This window comes from Choloepus didactylus (assembly GCF_015220235.1).
Source record: "Choloepus didactylus isolate mChoDid1 chromosome 23 unlocalized genomic scaffold, mChoDid1.pri SUPER_23_unloc1, whole genome shotgun sequence".
In the NCBI taxonomy this organism is placed as follows: domain Eukaryota; kingdom Metazoa; phylum Chordata; class Mammalia; order Pilosa; family Megalonychidae; genus Choloepus; species Choloepus didactylus.
The window spans coordinates 1,712,762-1,729,783 of record NW_023637590.1 but is presented as its reverse complement, the minus strand read 5'-3'; the positions used below and the strand labels follow the sequence as shown (position 1 = coordinate 1,729,783).

General features: G+C 68.6%; 2 protein-coding genes across 2 annotated transcripts in view; both read left to right on the top strand.

Moving 5' to 3' along the window:
* CABIN1 (calcineurin binding protein 1) overlaps positions 1-8,502 on the top strand; it is a 68,528-nt gene extending 60,026 nt beyond the window's left edge. The window contains exons 29-35 of the mRNA XM_037823462.1: positions 1-70; positions 855-1,454; positions 1,678-1,752; positions 2,912-3,191; positions 5,999-6,163; positions 6,954-7,180; positions 8,024-8,502. Coding sequence (XP_037679390.1) covers positions 1-70; positions 855-1,454; positions 1,678-1,752; positions 2,912-3,191; positions 5,999-6,163; positions 6,954-7,180; positions 8,024-8,167 — 1,561 coding nt within the window. The 3' untranslated portion in view covers positions 8,168-8,502. The remainder of the gene's footprint in view (positions 71-854; positions 1,455-1,677; positions 1,753-2,911; positions 3,192-5,998; positions 6,164-6,953; positions 7,181-8,023) is intronic.
* A 1,649-nt stretch (positions 8,503-10,151) lies between these two features.
* On the top strand, positions 10,152-16,313 carry SUSD2 (sushi domain containing 2). The gene is made up of 15 exons (XM_037823570.1): positions 10,152-10,275; positions 11,274-11,481; positions 11,617-11,768; positions 12,228-12,395; positions 12,740-12,914; positions 13,001-13,202; positions 13,327-13,412; positions 13,499-13,767; positions 13,897-14,040; positions 14,184-14,342; positions 14,543-14,791; positions 14,890-15,162; positions 15,261-15,437; positions 15,521-15,626; positions 15,711-16,313. The coding sequence occupies exons 1-15, from the start codon at positions 10,209-10,211 to the stop codon at positions 15,733-15,735; spliced, it is 2,460 nt and encodes an 819-aa protein (XP_037679498.1). The 5' UTR covers positions 10,152-10,208; the 3' UTR covers positions 15,736-16,313.
* The last annotated feature ends 709 nt before the right edge of the window (positions 16,314-17,022 follow it).

The window sequence follows — 17,022 nt, the reverse complement described above, 5'->3', positions numbered from 1 at the left end:
GGTCCTGGCGCAGCGGGCCTTCGTCCTCACGGTGAGGGTGCTGGAGGACACGCTGAGCGAGCTCGCAGAGGTGCGTCCCCCTGCCCATGGGCAGGTCCCCGTACCCGCCCCGGGTGGTATCCCCACCTGGAACGCAGGGACATAGTCTCCCCACCGGGGCAGCCGAGATAGGGGTGACAGGTGGTTAACAAGGACGCTAGCAGGCCGTGAACCCGAGGTGACGGCAGCTCTGATTACAAAGCAGGTGGCAGAGCCACCCGCCCCTGCCCCGTCCACGCACGGTCCCGTCTCTCCGGGGTGGGCACATCAGTGACTGCACTCACAGTGGGGGAAACCGAGGCTCGAGAGCTCAAGTACTGGGCTGGCGGGCGGGGGTGCTGGTGTGTGAGCCACGATGGGCCCTTCCGGCTCCCACCACCTTGCCAGGCCAGCTGGGGCATGTATGGGGGCCTAGGGGAGCGTGGGGACGTCCGTGCCACCCACACACACTCTGCACCGGTTGGGGCGTGTGAGAGCCCCAGAAAACAGGACTCAGCCCTGCAGAAACCCCCGAGGGCCAGGGCAGGGCTCCCCCACTGTCCCAACACAGCTGGTCCTGCTGCTGTGTCATTGTCACCTCCAGAGTCCCCTTGGCCCCTCTTCTACCTAGAGGGGCTGCTGGGAGTTCCACAGAAAGGAGGGACTTCTTCAGGCAAGCCCTGGGGCCTTGTCCTCCTGGCATAGGTGAAGGTGCAGCCCCAGGCTGCCGGAGAACCTTCCAGACCAGTGCGATGGTGGGTGGGAGGTGGGCAGGGGTGGGCGGCCCCAGGCCCGACGTGCAAGGACACTAGAGGCTTTACCCGGTTTCCTCGCAGAGCTCGGAAAGCCCAGGCCCCAAGGCCGGTGGCGTCCCCGGAGCCAGGATGACCAGCGACGTCTCGCACCAGGCCAGCCCTGAGGACGGCCAGGGGGCCCTCGCCCAACCCAAGAGGCCCCCTCTGGCCGATGGCTCCGGGCCGGAAGCCGAGCCTGGAGGCAAAGCAGGCCCTCCCAGCCCTCAGCCTCTGGCCCCAGACGCGGGGGACGGCGGGGACCCCAAGGACAAGGACAGCCCCCCGGCGTTAGGGCCCGCAGAGCCCATGGACACGGGCCAGGCCTCCCTGCGTCACCCCAACCCGGAGCAGGCGGCCCCCCACTGTCCGAGCCGGCCCACCGAGCTCTCCCTGGAGGAGCTCAGCATCAGCGCCCGGCAGCAGCCCCCACCGGCCCCCACCGCGGCCAGGCCCGGCGGCCCCCACCCCGAGGAGCTGCCCCCCAGACCCAGCCGCAAGCGGAAGCTTCTGGAAGACACGGAGCCGGGCAAGACGCTCCTGCTGGACGCCTACCGCGTGTGGCAGCAGGGCCAGAAGGGCGTGGCCCCCGACCTCAGCCGCATCGAGAGGCTCATGTCCGAGACGTACATGCTCATCAAGCAGGTGACCGCTGCGGGCCCCCAGACTCGCCACACGTGTGCCCCCATCCCCGCCACGCACGTGCCCTCCCTTCGAGGTTCCCCACAAGGAGCAGGTGACACCTGTGGGGTGAGGACCGTTCCCCCCAACCTTAACGGAAATCTCGTCATGTCCACTGGAGGTAGATGGGACCCCTGGCCCCCCACTGCCAGGGGCCAGGGTCTCTGAGGCGGGTGTCTCCTTCCAGGTGGACGAGGAGGCCGCCCTGGAGCAGGCCGTGAAGTTTTGTCAGGTCCACCTGGGGGCCGCTGCCCAGAGACAGGTGAGCCGGACCCCACCTGGGGCACCCCGAGGCCCCAGGCTGGGTGCTGAGATGCTGGGGTACCCCAGGACCGTTCCTGTGGCCAGGGAGAGATGGGGGGCTGAGCTCTGGGCCAGGGTGGCCCTTGGGTGCCGATCATGTGGCCTGAGGGGGCCTTGGATCCCTGCTCTGAGACCAGCCGAGCTCACCTCACCCCGAGAGGGAAGGTGGGGAGGGGGTGCTGGAGCTGGGATTTGCAGGCCCGTTAGGAGCAAAGTTGTGGGGGGTGGGAGGCAGGGGACACAGCCTGTGCAGGGGCCCGTCCTGTGGTCCCCTTGGCCTCACCCTAAGAGTCGTGAGCGGCCCCATGTTTGCTCCGCAGGGGTGGGACTGGGGCCCGCCTTGACCACAGGAGGGTTCTGGAAAGATCCCCTGGCTTTGGGGTGTAGGGACTTGGGGTCAGGCGGAGGGGCAACACTAGGCTTGGAACAATGGGTGGGTCTAGGAGAAGGGAGAAGGAGGGTTGGGTGTGGTGACAGGGTGGGGAGTGACCCTCTCGGGAGGTGCAGGGGGATACGGCCTCCGTGCTCCAAGGGATCCTCCCCGTGGACCTGTGGGTGGGGATCACCAGGGGGTGAGGTGGGAGAGCCCCACTGTCGCTGACTTCAAAGGGTCTTAAAATGACAAAACCTACACAGCAAACCCCAGACACCTCCCCTTTCCCCCAGACAGAGGAGAAAGGGGTGCTGAGCTGGCCAGAGCCCAGGGTCTTCATTTCCTAGATGAAGAGACTGAGGTTCAGAGAGGACTAGCAGCAGCTAGCTCATGGCCCAGGGATCAGGCCCATGTGTGTCAAAGGCAGGGCTCTCTTCAAGGATCCCATGAGAGGCCGTGCCGGGGAGCCACTGCCCCTCCCTCGCCACTCGCCTTGCTCTGGGGTGACCTGTTCCCCAGGACTGGGCTTCAGCGGGGAGGAGGGACCCAGGAAGAGTTTGTGTCCCCCCTCAGGCATGGTCTAGCCCAGCGCCCAGGCAGGGTCCCGGGTCCCCAACAGTGTCCAGGCGTCAGCAGCCCTCTGACGGGGTGCCCGTGGGTGGGGGCCGTGCTGCAGGACTCTGCAGGTGACGCCACATGGTCCCCCAGGCCTGCCCAGTGACTCCGCTCACCTCTCCTCTCCCAGGCCACAGGGGACACACCCACCACCCCGAAGCACCCCAAGGACAGCCGAGAGAACTTCTTCCCTGCGGCGGCTCCTGCGGCCCCCGACCCTGTGCCAGCTGACACCCTCCAGCGGCCTGGCGATGCCCTTGCCAAGCCACGCCCTGCTCCGGCCACAGCCACGGCTGCCGTCCCCTGCTCTCCCGCCGCAGCAGCCTCTACCCCGGACCCGGCCAAGGACCCCGGGCTGCCCCGGCCACAGCGGCCCGAGGCCGCCCCTGGCATGACGTCCGGGAGCCCAGGTCAGTTCCTTCCTGTCCACCCAGAGCTGGGCCGAGGCCCCTGAGAGCCACACGTGGGCAGGTGGCCCCGGCAGGCCCGGCCGCCCGCCGAGAGCTGGCCCTGCTCCGGGGAGGGGGCAAAGGGGCAGACTCCAGCTGGGGGTTTCCGGAAAGTTCATCAGCAGCTGCGGGAGGCAGGGGGCAGCTCGAGCCAGGTGGTGCCAGGCCAGCCCCTCCTACGTCCACCACCCTCTCGGCCACACCCTCCAGGAGGGCCTCGGTTTCCCCGCCCGTGGAGCGGGGCTGGCAAGGAGGGAGGGAAGCAGAACTGTCCCCAATGCGTTAGCCACTAGAGGAGGGACATCGAGGCAGGGCCCCGCCGTCCGGGGAGCACGAGGGAGTGGCAAGGTGCTGTCCCCTCCGCAACACCAGGCACATCTCCAGCTCGCCCGTGCCCGCTGTCCCGAAAGGGCCTGGGGCCTTGGCTGGGCCACACGCCTCTCTCCGGGCCCCACTGGTGTGGGCTGTAAGAGAACAGGGGTTCCCTAACGGGTGAGCCCCAAGCCGGGGACGCCCGAGGAGCGACCCACCTCGTCGGTGGGTTCCAGGACCCCCTGCCCTGCCCACTCGCTCCACGGGCCTGACGTGCACTGCTCCTGAAGCTTGTGCCATCCCCGCTGGCTGCCACCTGCCCACGGTGGGCCAGGGCTGGCTGCTGCTTTTAGCCGTGTGACTTTGAGCTGCCATTTCCCAGCTCCTCTGGAGAAAAGGGGCAGCCCCACCCTGGCAGGGGCGCCGAGCGCAGGGCAGCCTGGAAGCATCCGGCTGCCCTGGCCCGGGAGAGCTGCACCCACAGGCAGCTCAGCCGAATGGCAGCCACACTGCGGAGCCTTTTGTCTCCTGGTTCTCTCCGTCAGCAGCAGCGGGCGCTGGATTCTCCCCGGATGTGGTCCCGGTTTGTTTTGGGTTTTGTGACGTGTAGAGGTCTTGCAGTTTAACTGTACAGGTTTCTATCCCTGGGAGTCGAGGAACCCCTTTTCTTTGGATCAGTTTCCATGGTCTGGTGCAGAGAGAAGCTTCCAAAGAGCTATAAGTGGTACTTCCAGCCCTGTGTCGCCCTGGCGGCCCCTTTTCCTCCCCGTGCCTCAGTTTCCCCTATAGGCGTACGAGATGGAGACGACAGCACTGGAGGGTTCCGAGCAGCGCTGGGCAGGTGGCGAGCCCGGGCGGGGCTGTGGGATTGGGGAGGGCCCCCTGGCCGAGCAGCAGAGAGTTGAGGGTGACGTTTTGCCCCCTCCCACGAAGTCTCGGCGTCGTCTCTCCACCTCAGGCTGCCTCGATCTCTCCCCCCCTCTTGTCCCCCCATTATCCGGTACTTTCTGAGGATCAGGAATTCAGGAGCAGCTTAGCAGGGCAGTTCAGGCTCGGGCTCTCCTGGGAGGTGGCAGCCAGGCTGTCAGCAGGGGTTTCCGTCATTTTCACGCTCACCTGGGAGAGGAGCTGCTTCCGAGCCCCATTGTGGGCTGTCGGCTCTGGCCTCAGTTCCCCATGTGAATATCCTCAGCGTGGCGGCCGGCTTCTCCAGAGCGTGAGACCCCATCACCCCTGCCCCGTGCCATGGGTGGCACCAAGCACCCTGCCCACCCCCAGCAGCTCCAGAACTGAAGGAAATCACCCGTCACTCCTCCCTTAGATTCGTGGAGGCCTGTGTCCCCGGTGTATATTCTTCAGCGTGGAAAGCGGATCTGTTGTTTTCCTTCCTCTAAGCTAAATGAAGTGGTCTTTCATTAAGATGAAAACCTTGAACGACATTTGGGTGGGGCGCCTGGCGAGCTGGGGGGCCCCTACCCACCCCCGGGCACCGCAGGCCAATGGTGTTGGGGCCCGTGGCTGACGGTGCTGGGTGGGCGTCCCCTGATGGTCCCCCGAGCTTTCTGGGGCGATGCTGGGACCCATAACCTCCCGGCCCCAGAGAAGGAGCCTGCCCTGAACTGCTTCCAGGGCGAGGGTGGAGCCCCTAGGAGGGCAGGCCTGGGGACCCGAGCCCCGGGGGAAGGTGAGGGCCCAGCTGCAGGGGACGCTGCCAGGGTACGGCCCCCACCAGGCTGCCTGCCCAACCTCCAGCCCTTTCAGTGCCCCTGGTTCTCCCGCTGGGGCCTCTGGATAGCTTTCTGGGAGGTCAGCAAGGAGCCTTCACGCCATGCATCCCTTTGGGGGGCCCCGGGTCGGGTGGGACTGGCCGCGGGCATCTGGGGAGCCACCTGCTGCCGTGTCCCTGTGCCCCACACCCAATAGGCCCGTCACTGCCCTGGCACCATCGCCGTCCCCTCGCCGTGCCTCGGTTGCCTCTAGTGTGTGCCCATCTCCTTGTCCACTGGAGCTCTGCCCACCCCAGGGCTGGGCCTGGTTCTGTGCATGGCACCCGGCTGAGTTTTCAGCTGCCGGCGCAGAGCCTGGCGCTGAGATGAGTCACCAGCTCACCAGCGTCGTGGACGGCGGAGGGGACAGCCCAGGGGACGGCTCGAGGGCGGGAAAGTGCCCGCCAGAGGGGCCGAGGGAGGGAGACGCGGCCCCACATGAGGCCCCGAGAAGCCAGGGTGAGCTTGGGCCCGGTAGACCCCGTCCTCTCTGACGGCCGTGGCTTGACATCTGTGGAGAGGCCCCAGGGAGCCATCCCCAGTGTCCCCAGTGGGGGCACCTGCTGGTCCCAGGCTCATCAGCACCCACACTCCCCCCACGCGGCCAGGGGCACAGCCAGGGCCCCAGGCGAGCCAGGGAGGGGCTGGGCAGGGCCACGTCACACCCAGCTGTCCCCCGTGTCCCCACAGAAGGAGAGGAGCTGGCGGGGGCTGCAGAGGACGCTGGCTCCCCGCCCCAGGAGCCCCGGCTCAGCCAGCCTGCGAAGACCACCCCCACGGCACCCCCGGCTGAACCGCACCACTGGCCTTTGGAGGCCACCCCCCGGCCGGGCGCCGAGCCCACCTGCAGCCAGGGTAAGGGTGGGCAAGAGGGTGGGCCGGGGAGGGTCGCGGAGGGGGGTTCTGGGTGAGGCAGAAGTGCAGGGGACACAGGGCCTGGAGAGACCCAAGCGGGAGAGCTGGGTGTGTGGATGGAGAGAAGGGTGGCAGGACTTTGGCTGAAGGAAGGAGCCGGAGAACGTGTCGCTTGGCTCCTGGTTCTCTGGGGGGCTCCAGATGCCCAGGGGCCAGGCTTGCTGGACCCTCGGGGTGAGCCCCCCACAGAAGCAGGTGCCCCCCGAGCTCCAAGGCTGCCCGGCTGCAGGGTGGGGAGGGCAGGGCCAGCCGGGAGGGCTCGTCACCAGCATCTCTGTGGCATCCAAGGGGCGTCAGGAGCAGGGGCCCATGGGCAGCCAGGTGCAGCCTCCTCTCGGGCTCTGTGTCCGGCTCAGCCCCCCGGCCCCCCACCCACCCCAGCCGCCGGCAGCAGGCCAGGCCTGGGCGCTCCCGGCCCACTCGCTCCTTTTAAAGCCATGGCCCGGGCAGGAATGCGGGCAGCGGCCAGCTCAGCCGGGTCCCCGGGGGCTGCTGCCCGGTGGCCTCAAGGCTCGTCTGCAGGAAGTGGGGACAGCGGGCAGCTCAGCGCCCACACAGCCCCTCACCCACTAGGTGACCCCTCATGCTCAGGGGCCTCCCCAATGGCGGGGTGAGCCCCAGGCCATGGCCAGAGCCAGGCAGGTCCCCCATGAGGACTGGGAGGGCAGGACAGGGGCGGCGGGTCCCGGGGGGCCGGGCGGGCGGCTCAGCTTCCCCCGTCTCCCCGCAGCCTGCAGCCCGAAAGCCCCCGGCAGCGGGAGCCCCCAGCCAGCCAGCGGCCATGTGGGCAAGGGGGAGCCTGGCCGGGCCAAGTCGCGGCCCCTGCCCAGCATGCCCAAGCTGGTGATCCCCTCGGCCGCCACCAAGTCGCCCCCCGAGATCACCGTCACTCCGCCCACCCCAACCCTGCTGTCCCCCAAGGGCAGCATCTCGGAGGAGACCAAGCAGAAGCTGAAGGTGACTGTGGGCTGCCGGGCTGGGGGGCAGGGGCCTGGGGACTCCGGGGGCCTGGGGATTGTGGGGGTGCGGTGAGCCAAGCTGCTGGCTGTAGGGGGCCTGGGGAGAGTGTGTGGAGTGCTGGGGGCTGTGGGGAGCCTGGAGGAGGCTGGGGAGGGCCTGCGAGAACTATGTGGAGTGCTGGAGCTACTGGGGGGCCTGGGAGTGCTGGGGGGGGGGTGGGGGGGGTGATGTGGGCAGAGCTGCTGGCTAAGGGGAGCCAGGGGAGGGTGTGGAGATGCTGACAGCTACAGGGATCTGGGGGACTGTGGGCTGGGAGAGCCTGGGGGGCTGGGGGGCTGCAGGTTGGGGAATCAGGGAGATCTGGGGGGACTGTGGGGGTGCTTAGGGCCATAGGGGGCCTAGAGGGGTGGGGTGGGGTTCTGTGGGCTACAGGGGCCTGTGGGTGGCTGGGGAGGGCCTGGGAGAACTGTGCAGTGCTGGGGCTACTGGGGGGCCTGGGGGTGCTGGGGGGTGTTGGGGGCGGGTTGTCAGGGTGCTGTGGGCAGAGCTGCTGGCTAAGGGGCGCCAGGGGAGGGTGTGGAGATGCTGACAGCTACAGGGATCTGGGGGCCTGTGGGCCATGAGAGCCTGGGGGACTGGGGGGCTGCAGGTTGGGGGATTAGGGAGATCTGGGGGGACTGAGGGGGCCTAGAGGGATGGGGGTGGGGTTCTGTGGGCTACAGGGGCCTGCGGGAGGCTGGGAAGGGCCCGGGAGAACTGCGTGGGGTGCTGGGGGCTACTGGGGGGCCTGGGGGTGCAGAGCCACAGGCCGCCCCTGACCAGCGCCTCCCGTCCGCCCAGTCGGCCATCCTGTCCGCCCAGTCCGCGGCCACCGTGCGCAGGGAGAGCCTGTGCCAGCCGGCCCTGGAGGCCCTGGAGCCGTCCAGCCAGGAGTCGTCGCTGGAGAGCGAGACGGACGAGGACGACGACTACATGGACATCTGAGGCCGCGTCCCCGAGCGTCCCGGGGGTCCCCGCGGCCAGGCCAGAGCCCTCCTGGGGTGGGGCAGGGGGCTCCCGGTTCCCACGCAGCCGCCCCCTTCCTCTGCGCTCTCCGGCCAGCCTGGGGCCGGGAGAGGGTCTTCCCCAGCCCACCCTGGGGACAGTGGGCCAGTGCACCCCTGGAGCAGAGCTGGCCTCCTTTTCTATGAAATGTCAACTTTGTAAACTGCCTGCACCCAGCCCCGGGGGCCAGAACGCAGGGGTCCTTCTGGCCCGCTCCCCCCATGCCCTTTTTTTGTTGTTTCTTTTCTAATAAAGATGAACCGGTTGGGTTGCCATTGTCTCTCTGCAAGGGCGTGGGCCAGGCCTGGGGGCAGGAAGGACCCTGGGTGGGGCTGAGCGGGGCCTGGAGGGCACAGCAGGTGTGGTCCCAGGAGGGTGGGCCTGGGGCACCCCTGGGGGCTCCGAGGGGCAGTCAGATCGGCTCAGGGTCAGGAAAGGGCGCTGGGGGCTGGGATAGGGTCAACAGGGTGAGTCACGGCGCCCAGGGCAAGGCAGATACGCGGGGCCCCTGCCTCAAAGATTTCCAAGGATTTTAGGCTGCTAGGATGGGGGCGGTGTAAACCAGGCCCCCCCCCCCCCCCCCCCCGAGCGCGTCCCGCCCTTCGAGGCTCCGAGCCCGTCTGTTCCAGGGGTGCACACTGGGCCTCCTGCTGTTCACAGCCACAGGGACCCCCACAGCCCGGCCCGGGGTGGAGAGTGTGGCCTCCCACCTCTCCGTGGAGACAGGGGCTGATTCCCAGCGCCAGGCCGCTCCCTGGGGTCTCTGTCCAGGACCCTCCCCCCAAGCCTGGGTTTGTACCCAGTGGCTGAGCCACAGATGCCCCTTCCCACCCACAGACCCCCGCAAGCTTTCCCTGGTGCCCTTCCCTTGCCCTCAGGGTCCCCCCACCCCCACCCCGGGAGTGTTTCTGTCAATGCCTAGGCTGGGGCCCTTTGCTGGGGGGTTGGCCTTGGGGGGAGTCCCAGGAGCCAGCACCCAGGCGGGGTTGTGGCTACCCCCTTGGCACTTCTGGTTGTACCCACCCCCGGACCCCCACCCACAGAGATGCCGAGTCCCCAGCAATCTCTGGGTTTAAGGGATTCCCAGTCCCCCAGAAACGGAGTCTCTGAGAAGTTGGGGGGCTTGCCCAGACCACATACATCTGTGGGGAGCTGTCTTGGGAGGGGATTTGTGGCCTGGGCTCCTGAGCCCCCACCTCCTGCCCACTCCAGCAGCTTCCCTCTGGCACCCCCTGCAGGAACCAGCTTCTGGAGCCCCCCAAAATACCCACACCGGCCCCAGGGGAGGCCCACCTGGCGAGAGGGACAGTGGGCGGCCAGGGACCGGGAGCCGAGGTGGGCCAACAGCCCAAGGAGACAGGGCCCCAGGAGACAGCTGCCAGCCTCAGTTTCCTCATTCACCCCGCGGGCAGGGAGGGGAACACCAGGGGGATCACGCAGTCCAGGGAGAACTGGAAAAAGCCCTGTGGGCGCCAGCCGGGGTCCCAGAGGAGGTGGGCATTGCAGGGAGTACAGGGCACTGGGGGCAGCCCCAGCTGGGAACTGGGGGGAACTGGGGACACCTGGCCTGGGGCCCCTGGGCAGGGGCTGGCATCCCCCGATCTGCAAAGCACACCCCCTCCCTCCCTCCCCTCCCTCACTCCTTCCGGACACTGCAGCATCCCTGCGGCGCCGGGCCCGGCGGGCGGAGCTGCAAACCCTGCTGCGCACAGCAGCTGCTGGTGCCAAAGTTCCCCGGGCGCGCCCCTGGCCCTCCCCGGGGGTCCCAGGCCGAGGTCCGGCCCCCACCCCCCACACCCTGAGCCTGAGGGCTTGCAACGTGCGCCGGGGCGGGCCCGGCCCCCAGTGGACTTTGAGAGGGGCCCGGGGCGGGGCGGGCCAGGGCGGGGTCCGCGTGGGGAGGTGCCTGAGCCGGGAGCTGGGCGGGACGCGGCCCTCGGCGGCCTCCCAGGCGCCCGGCACCCGCAGGACGCACCGCACCATGGAGCTGCTGCTGCTGCTGCTGCTTGTCGCCACGGCCCCCTGCTGCAGCCCCCGGCCCGCGGCAGGTAAGCCCCCCACTCACCCACCCACCACCTCCAGTCCCTGCGCCCCTGCATCTGTGCCGTGCAAGAGCCAAGCTGGGCAGGCGCCCCTTTGGGGTCCCTGGGCTTGAAGGCAGAAGGGTACAGCCATAAATGTGGGCTCAGGGCAGGGGGACATCCCGAAAACCCTTCTGCCTGCACCCCGATCCCCGGGCAGAGTGTGACTGATTGCATGCAGGGGAGCTCCCACCACCCCAGCCCACTTCGCAGAAGCAGCACCCCGTAACGCCGTCCCAGCTGGGGCAGCAACTGTCAGCCCCTGCTGGGGCGAAGGCGGGCACCCCAGAGACCCCGGCCCCGGGACCCACCCGTCCCCATTCCTCTGCCCTATCTCACCTGCTGGCATCACTCCACCATCTCCTCCGGAGCCATCCCCGACCCAGTCAATAAATATTTATCATTGCTCTTAAGTGCCAGGCCCGGCTCTTGGCAGAAGTGGGGCTCTGGCATCTTGAGTGGCTGCCTCGGGCCCCAGCCCTGTGTCTCACCTTGGGCGGCCTGGCCCCAGCCCCACACCTACCATGCAGCCAGGCCCTCTGTCTCCCCTTCCCCAAAAGGCAGGGCGCGCCCGTTGGCTCCCTGCTGGGGCAGAGGTGCAGCCCTGTGCTGGGAGAGTGGGAATTGGGGGGAACCAAACGGAGCTCTCAGTAGCCAGGTCCCTGGGCCCCAGCCCGGGAGAGCTGGGCCCCCCCACTGGGCACTGGGGATTGGAGAGATTGGTCCCCAGATCCTGCCTTGCCAGGTTCTGGAGCTTGGTGGCTGGGGGTCACCCGTGCCCCAGGGAGGAGCCCCTCGTTTTGCTTCATGGCTGAGTTTCTAGAAGCATTTCCCGCATGTCACCGTGGGCCTTGCAGTTTCCCAGCATCCCGTCCCCGGGGGTGCGTCTCCTTAATGGACTTCGGAAATGGAGCCAGATGGGCACTGGCCAGGCTCCCGGGGTCCTCTCCCCATCACCCCCACAGGGGCCCAGGAGAGCTGCTCCCTGCGCTGCGGGGACCGGGACGGGCCGTGCTCCTGCCACCCCACCTGCTCAGGCCTGGGGAGCTGCTGCCCCGACTTCCGAGACTTCTGCCTGGTGATCTCACCCTACTCGGGCTCGGTGATGGGTGGCAAAGACTTCATGGTGCAGCATCTGCGCTGGGTGGGGCGCACCGACGGCGTGATCTGCAGGTGGGTGCTGGGGAGCCTGGGCCTTGGGGACGGTCAGCCTGCCCTGCCCACGTGGTTAAGGGGTGGGGGTGGGGGTCCTTCCAGGCTCTGGCCTTGCCTCTCCCGGCCAGCTCTGTCCCCCTGTCCCCCTCCCAGGTTCAAGGACAGCATCCAGACGCGCGGACACGTGGACAGCCTCAGCCGCGTGCACTGCGTGTCGCCGCTGCTCTACGAGAGTGGCCGCGTCCCCTTCACACTCTCGCTGGACAACGGCCGCTCCTTCCTGCGCGCGGGCACCTGGCTGGCCGGTCAGCCCGCGTCCCCAGCCCCGGGTCCCCTCCCGGCCACCGCCGCAGCCAGCTGGGGACTTTCCCCGGCACTGATCCGCTGCCCTGCCTACCTGCCGCTCTGGCTGAACCAGTCTCTGGGGCGCCCTGCCCAGTTTGGGGCTCACCCCACGGAGGGTGGGGGGTGTCCCCTCCGCTCGTCTCTCCACCCCACGGTCCCAGCCCAGAGGGTGTGGGGACAGCCAGGTGTCTCCCCCACCTGCAGGGAGCATTGGAGGGAAGCCAAGAGGTTTACTGCCTCAGTTTCCCTTTCCTGTATAAGGGTAAGGGGGAGATAACCTGGGGTTGCAGCCATACTTGGTCCCCGGGGAGCCCCCTTGGCTCTTGAGAGCTCAGGGCCCCCTCCCCAGTACCCCAACTCCCACCCCGTGGCCCTCGGGCCTCCACTCACCCTCACCCCCATCTCCTGCCCCCACCCAGTGCACCCCAGCAAAGTGTCACCCACGGAGAAGAGCCAGCTGCTGAACGAAACCCGCTGGCAATACTACGGCACGGCGGGCACCACGGGCAACCTCACCATCACCTGGGAGGCGGGGGCCCTGCCCGCACCCTCCGTCACCATCGAGCTGTGGGGCTACGAGGAGACGGGTGAGTCGGCACGGGCTGGGGGACCCCTCGTGGGAGGTTCCAGGCAAGTCACAGCTGGGACAAAGACAGGGAGAGGGACATGCAGGCAGGAGAAGGACTGGGGGGTGCCTGGCTGGGTTTGGGGGCTCTGGCTCTGGGCTGGGAGCTGGTAGGAGGCATGGCCGTCCTCGGCCGGCCCTGGGGTCCGAGACTTGTTCTAGAAACAGAAGCGGCTGGCTGGCATGGCCCTGGGCTTGTCTTGGGACAGGGACAGGGGAGCCAGGGGCCCATCCATCTGTCCGTCAGGCTGCCCCGGGGGTCTCAGAGGGGGGCCCAGGGCTGACCAAGGCCGTCTCCGCCCCCAGGGAAGCCGTACTCTGGGGAGTGGGCAGCCAAGTGGACGTACCTGTACCCCCTGGTCACCAACACCTCCAACTTGGGCGTCTTCACCTTCACCCCGAAACCTGCCCCTCGCAACTTCCAGCGGTGGGAAGTGGGTGCCCTGCGGATCGTCAGTGGCGGACACCAAGCCGGGGAGAAGTGAGGGGGCCGGGCCGGGGGGGCTGGGCTGGGGAAGGGTGTCCCGGAGGGGCAGACCCGGGCCTGAGCTGTGCAGCCCCCCGCAGGGACGTGCAGGCCCTCTGGAGCAACGAGCACGCGCTGGCCTGGCACTTGGGCGACGACTTCCGGGGGGACCCCGTGGCCTGGGCCCGCGAGCAGTGCCAGGCCTGGGAGACGCTGGAGGACGAGCTCCCCAACTTCCTGGAGGAGCTGATCGACTGCCCGTGCACCCTGGCCCAGGCCCGAGCCGACTCCGGGCGCTTCTTTGTGAGCTCCCCTGGGGTGCCCCCGTCACCACCGCGGATACGGCCATGCCCACCCACCCGGATTTGGGGGGCAGCAGGGGTGGCGGGAGCTCAGTCCCGGGGTGACAGCCGCGGCCCCCCCACAGGCTGACTACGGCTGTGACGTGGAGCAGGGCAGCGTGTGCACCTACCACCCCGGGGCCGTGCACTGCGTGCGCTCCGTGCAGGCCAGGTGAGCCCCCCGGCTGGAAAACGGGGAGCAGGGGGTGTGGGGTGGGGGGGGCTGGGGAGAGAAACGCCCGACCCGTGTCCCCGCAGCCCCCGCTACGCCTCGGGCCAGCAGTGCTGCTACACGGCGGCCGGCACGCAGCTCCTGACGGCCGACTCGGACGGCGGCAGCACCCCGGATCGTGGGCACGACTGGGGGTCCCCCCCGTACCTCGCGCCGCCCCGCGTGCCCGGCCTCTCCCACTGGATCTACGACGTCATCTCTTTCTACTACTGCTGCCTGTGGGCCCCCGAGTGTCCCCGTTACATGCGGCGACGGGCGTCCAGCGACTGCCGCACGTACCAGCCCCCGCGCCTGGGTGGGTGATGGGGAGGACCCCGGGGTGGGGGTGGCGGGCGGCAGGTGGGGCTCCCAGCTGAGCCCCCAGTTCGGCCGACGCTTGCTCCCAGCTGACCCTCTCCACGGACCCCCCTCTCTGCCACCCCAGCCTCCGCTTTCGGGGACCCACACTTCGTCACCTTCGATGGCACCACATACTCCTTCAACGGACGCGGCGAGTACCTGCTTCTGGAGACGCCGCTGACCAACCTGAGTGTCCAGGCCCGGGCCGAGCCGGGGCTGATGCCCAATGGTGAGGACGGGCACGGGGAAGGGACCCCAAGCCCACGGTGGGGTGGGGGTCCTTCCCCGGTGTCCCTGGAAACCAGGTGGCTGGGGATGGGCAGCCGGAGCCGAGCCGAGCCCCAAGCGGGGACCCATCTCTCCCCACCCCAGGCACGCGGGCCCGTGGCTCGGGGCTGACCGCTGTGGCCGTCCAAGAGGGTGACTCGGACGTGGTGGAGGTGCGGCTGGCTGGAGAGGCCGGGGGGCTGCAGGTGCTGCTGAACCAGGAAGTTCTCAGCTTCGCCGAACAGAGCTGGATGGACCTCAGGGGTGAGTGGCCAGCTTTGGGGGGGCGTCTGACGGTGGACAGGTAAAATGACTCCCGTCTGGGGTCTGCAAGGGGGAAGGTGGCCTCGGCTAGAGGGCAGGGGTCCCTGCAGGGGCTGGGCTGCTCTCCCCTCCCAGGTCCCCCACCCCCTGCCCGGCCCACCGCGGGCAACCCCGACCCCCACATTTTCTCGGCGGCCCAGGCATGTTCCTGTCGACGGCCGCCGAGGAAAACGTGACCATCATGTTGGCATCCGGGGCCGGCCTGGAGGTCAGTGCCCAGGGCCCGTCCCTGAGCGTGGCCATCCTGCTGCCCGAGAAGTTCCTCATGCAGACTCGGGGTCTCCTGGGGACGCTCAATGGGGACCCCTCCGACGACTTCACCCTGCGCAACGGACGGGTGCTGCCCGCGGACGCCACGTCCCGGCAGCTGTTCGCGTTTGGGGCCGACTGTGAGTGGTGACCGCGGGGAGCGGGTGGGGGACTTTGGGGTCCGGGGCCCAAGGGGGAGACCCCAGCCCCACGGCCACCGGGCGCGTCCCCTCTGCAGGGGCCGTGCAGAACGCGTCCTCCCTGCTGACGTACGACTCCCGCTTCCTGGTCAACAACTTCCTGTACCGGCCAAAACACGACCCCACTTTCGAGCCCCTCTTTCCGGAAGAGGCCGCCCTGACCCCTGGTCAGGAAGCCGAGGTCATCGCTCTGTGCGGGGATGACCCTTTCTGCCGCTTCGACGTGGCGGCCACCGGAAACCTGAGTGCCGGAAGCTTCACGCTCGCTGCCCATCGGCTGCACCTGCAGCGGGCGGCCAGCCTGCAGCCCGGTGAGGGCCGGCGGCGGGAGGGTGGGCACCTGGGACAGGGACCCCCGAGCCCCCCGGGCCAGCTCAGCCCGGTCACCTGTCCCCGTCCCTCGTCTCAGTGGTCTCCTGCGGCTGGCTGGCCCCGCCGGTCAACGGGCACAAGGACGGCACCAGATATCTGGAAGGTTCCACCGTCCGCTTCGGCTGCGCCGGCGGCTACAGTCTGGCCGGGGCAGACACCAGCACCTGCCAGGCTGACGGGACCTGGTCCACGTCCACACCCAAGTGCCAGCCAGGTGAGGAGGCCTTGCCCCGCCCCAGCCCGGGGCCCCCCTCACCTGTCCCCGCCGTTTCACGCCGGCCATTCCACTCTCCCCAGGACGCAGCCAAACCGTGCTACTGAGCATCGTCTTTGGCGGCCTGGCCGCGGTGGCACTGGCCACGGTCATCTACCTGGTAGTGTGTCGTCGCCGCAAGGGCAGCAGGTGAGGGACCCGGGCTGCGGGGAGCCGGGGGCAGCCCCCCACCCCTGCCACGTGCCCGTCGGTCCAACCCCGTCTCGCTTGCAGAGACATCTGGGGCCCGCAGTCGTGACGCCGAGCTCACCCGGCCAGCGGCTGCATCGGGGGTCCTGTGGATTTCCTGGGGTCCCCCCAGTATGGCCACAAGCGGGCAAAGCCCCGAGAATGGACCCCCAGGACGTTCCCACGTCCCTACGTCTGGACGTCTGAAACCCTCAGAGCTGACATCGGTGCCCGCTCTGCCACCTGGGAATCCCGGAGCCCAAACTCTGTGCTAGAACCTTCCATTCCTTACCCTCGAGGCTCTAGTCCCTCAGGTGTGGCTGTGGGCCCTGGACTTTGACCCATGTACCCCGAGTCCTAAATGGAGCTGGAGCACCCGATATCTCAGACCCCAGAGTGCATAGCCCTGGACCCTGGATGTGCTGCAAACTGGCCCCCCAACATGGGGACCCCCCAATGCCGAGCTGCCTTGGTTCCCCGTCCCCACTGGAGGCCCAGGACCCCGGAGTGGAGGATGGACGGCCCCAGTGGCGGTGGCCGTGGGCTGGGACCACCCTTTACACTCCAGGCTTGTACATGTAACTCTTTGGGGGGCTTTGCTGGGAAATAAATACCCCGCCCGTGCCGGGAATGGGGGGGAAGACACAGCCTTCGGCGCCCCTTCCCTAGTGTTCCTGCATGTCGTCACCCACCAGCGGCCCCCGGAAGTGAGCCGAGCCTGGGTCCCGCCCCCTTCATCCCCTCCCGGGTCCCTCACCTGGGACAGGGTCCCCAGCTCCCCCCGGCCTCTGTCTCTAAATCTGTAAAGTGGGTTCGAGCATGGGGGCAAAGTCTGCAAAGAGCAGCAGGGCCACCACACTGGGGTAGGGGTGGGGGTGCTTGTGAAATGGGACCCCAGCCTGGGGTCCTCTGGAGACGGAGCCTGAGCCCGGGGTCCCCCGGAAGCCAGGTGATGGGTGGGAGGGGAGCCTGCAGGGGCTGGGAGCTGGCAGGAGGGTGATGTGGACCCCCAAGTTGTCCCCCCTCCCTTTGTGGCCAGGGGCCTGAATGGGGGTCGTGGATGCTGGGGGCAGGGTGGGCAGGGGGTCAGGTTTGCATCTTAGGAAGATCTCTGGGGAAGTTGGGGTCCCCCCCCCCACAACCAGGGCACATCTTTCTGCAATACCAGAAGTGGCCACACGAGGGCGGCAGAGGCTGCGCCCGGCTCCGTGTCCCGACCAGGCCCCCCCTGGACCCCGGGGAGGGCGGCGCTGGGCCGCCAGGGGTGGGGGGGCTTTCACTGCCACAGCGGAGGTTCGTGTCACTTACCCCTAGGGGACACAGCTGGCCCTGGCCCCCCAGGGAGGACCCCTTGGGC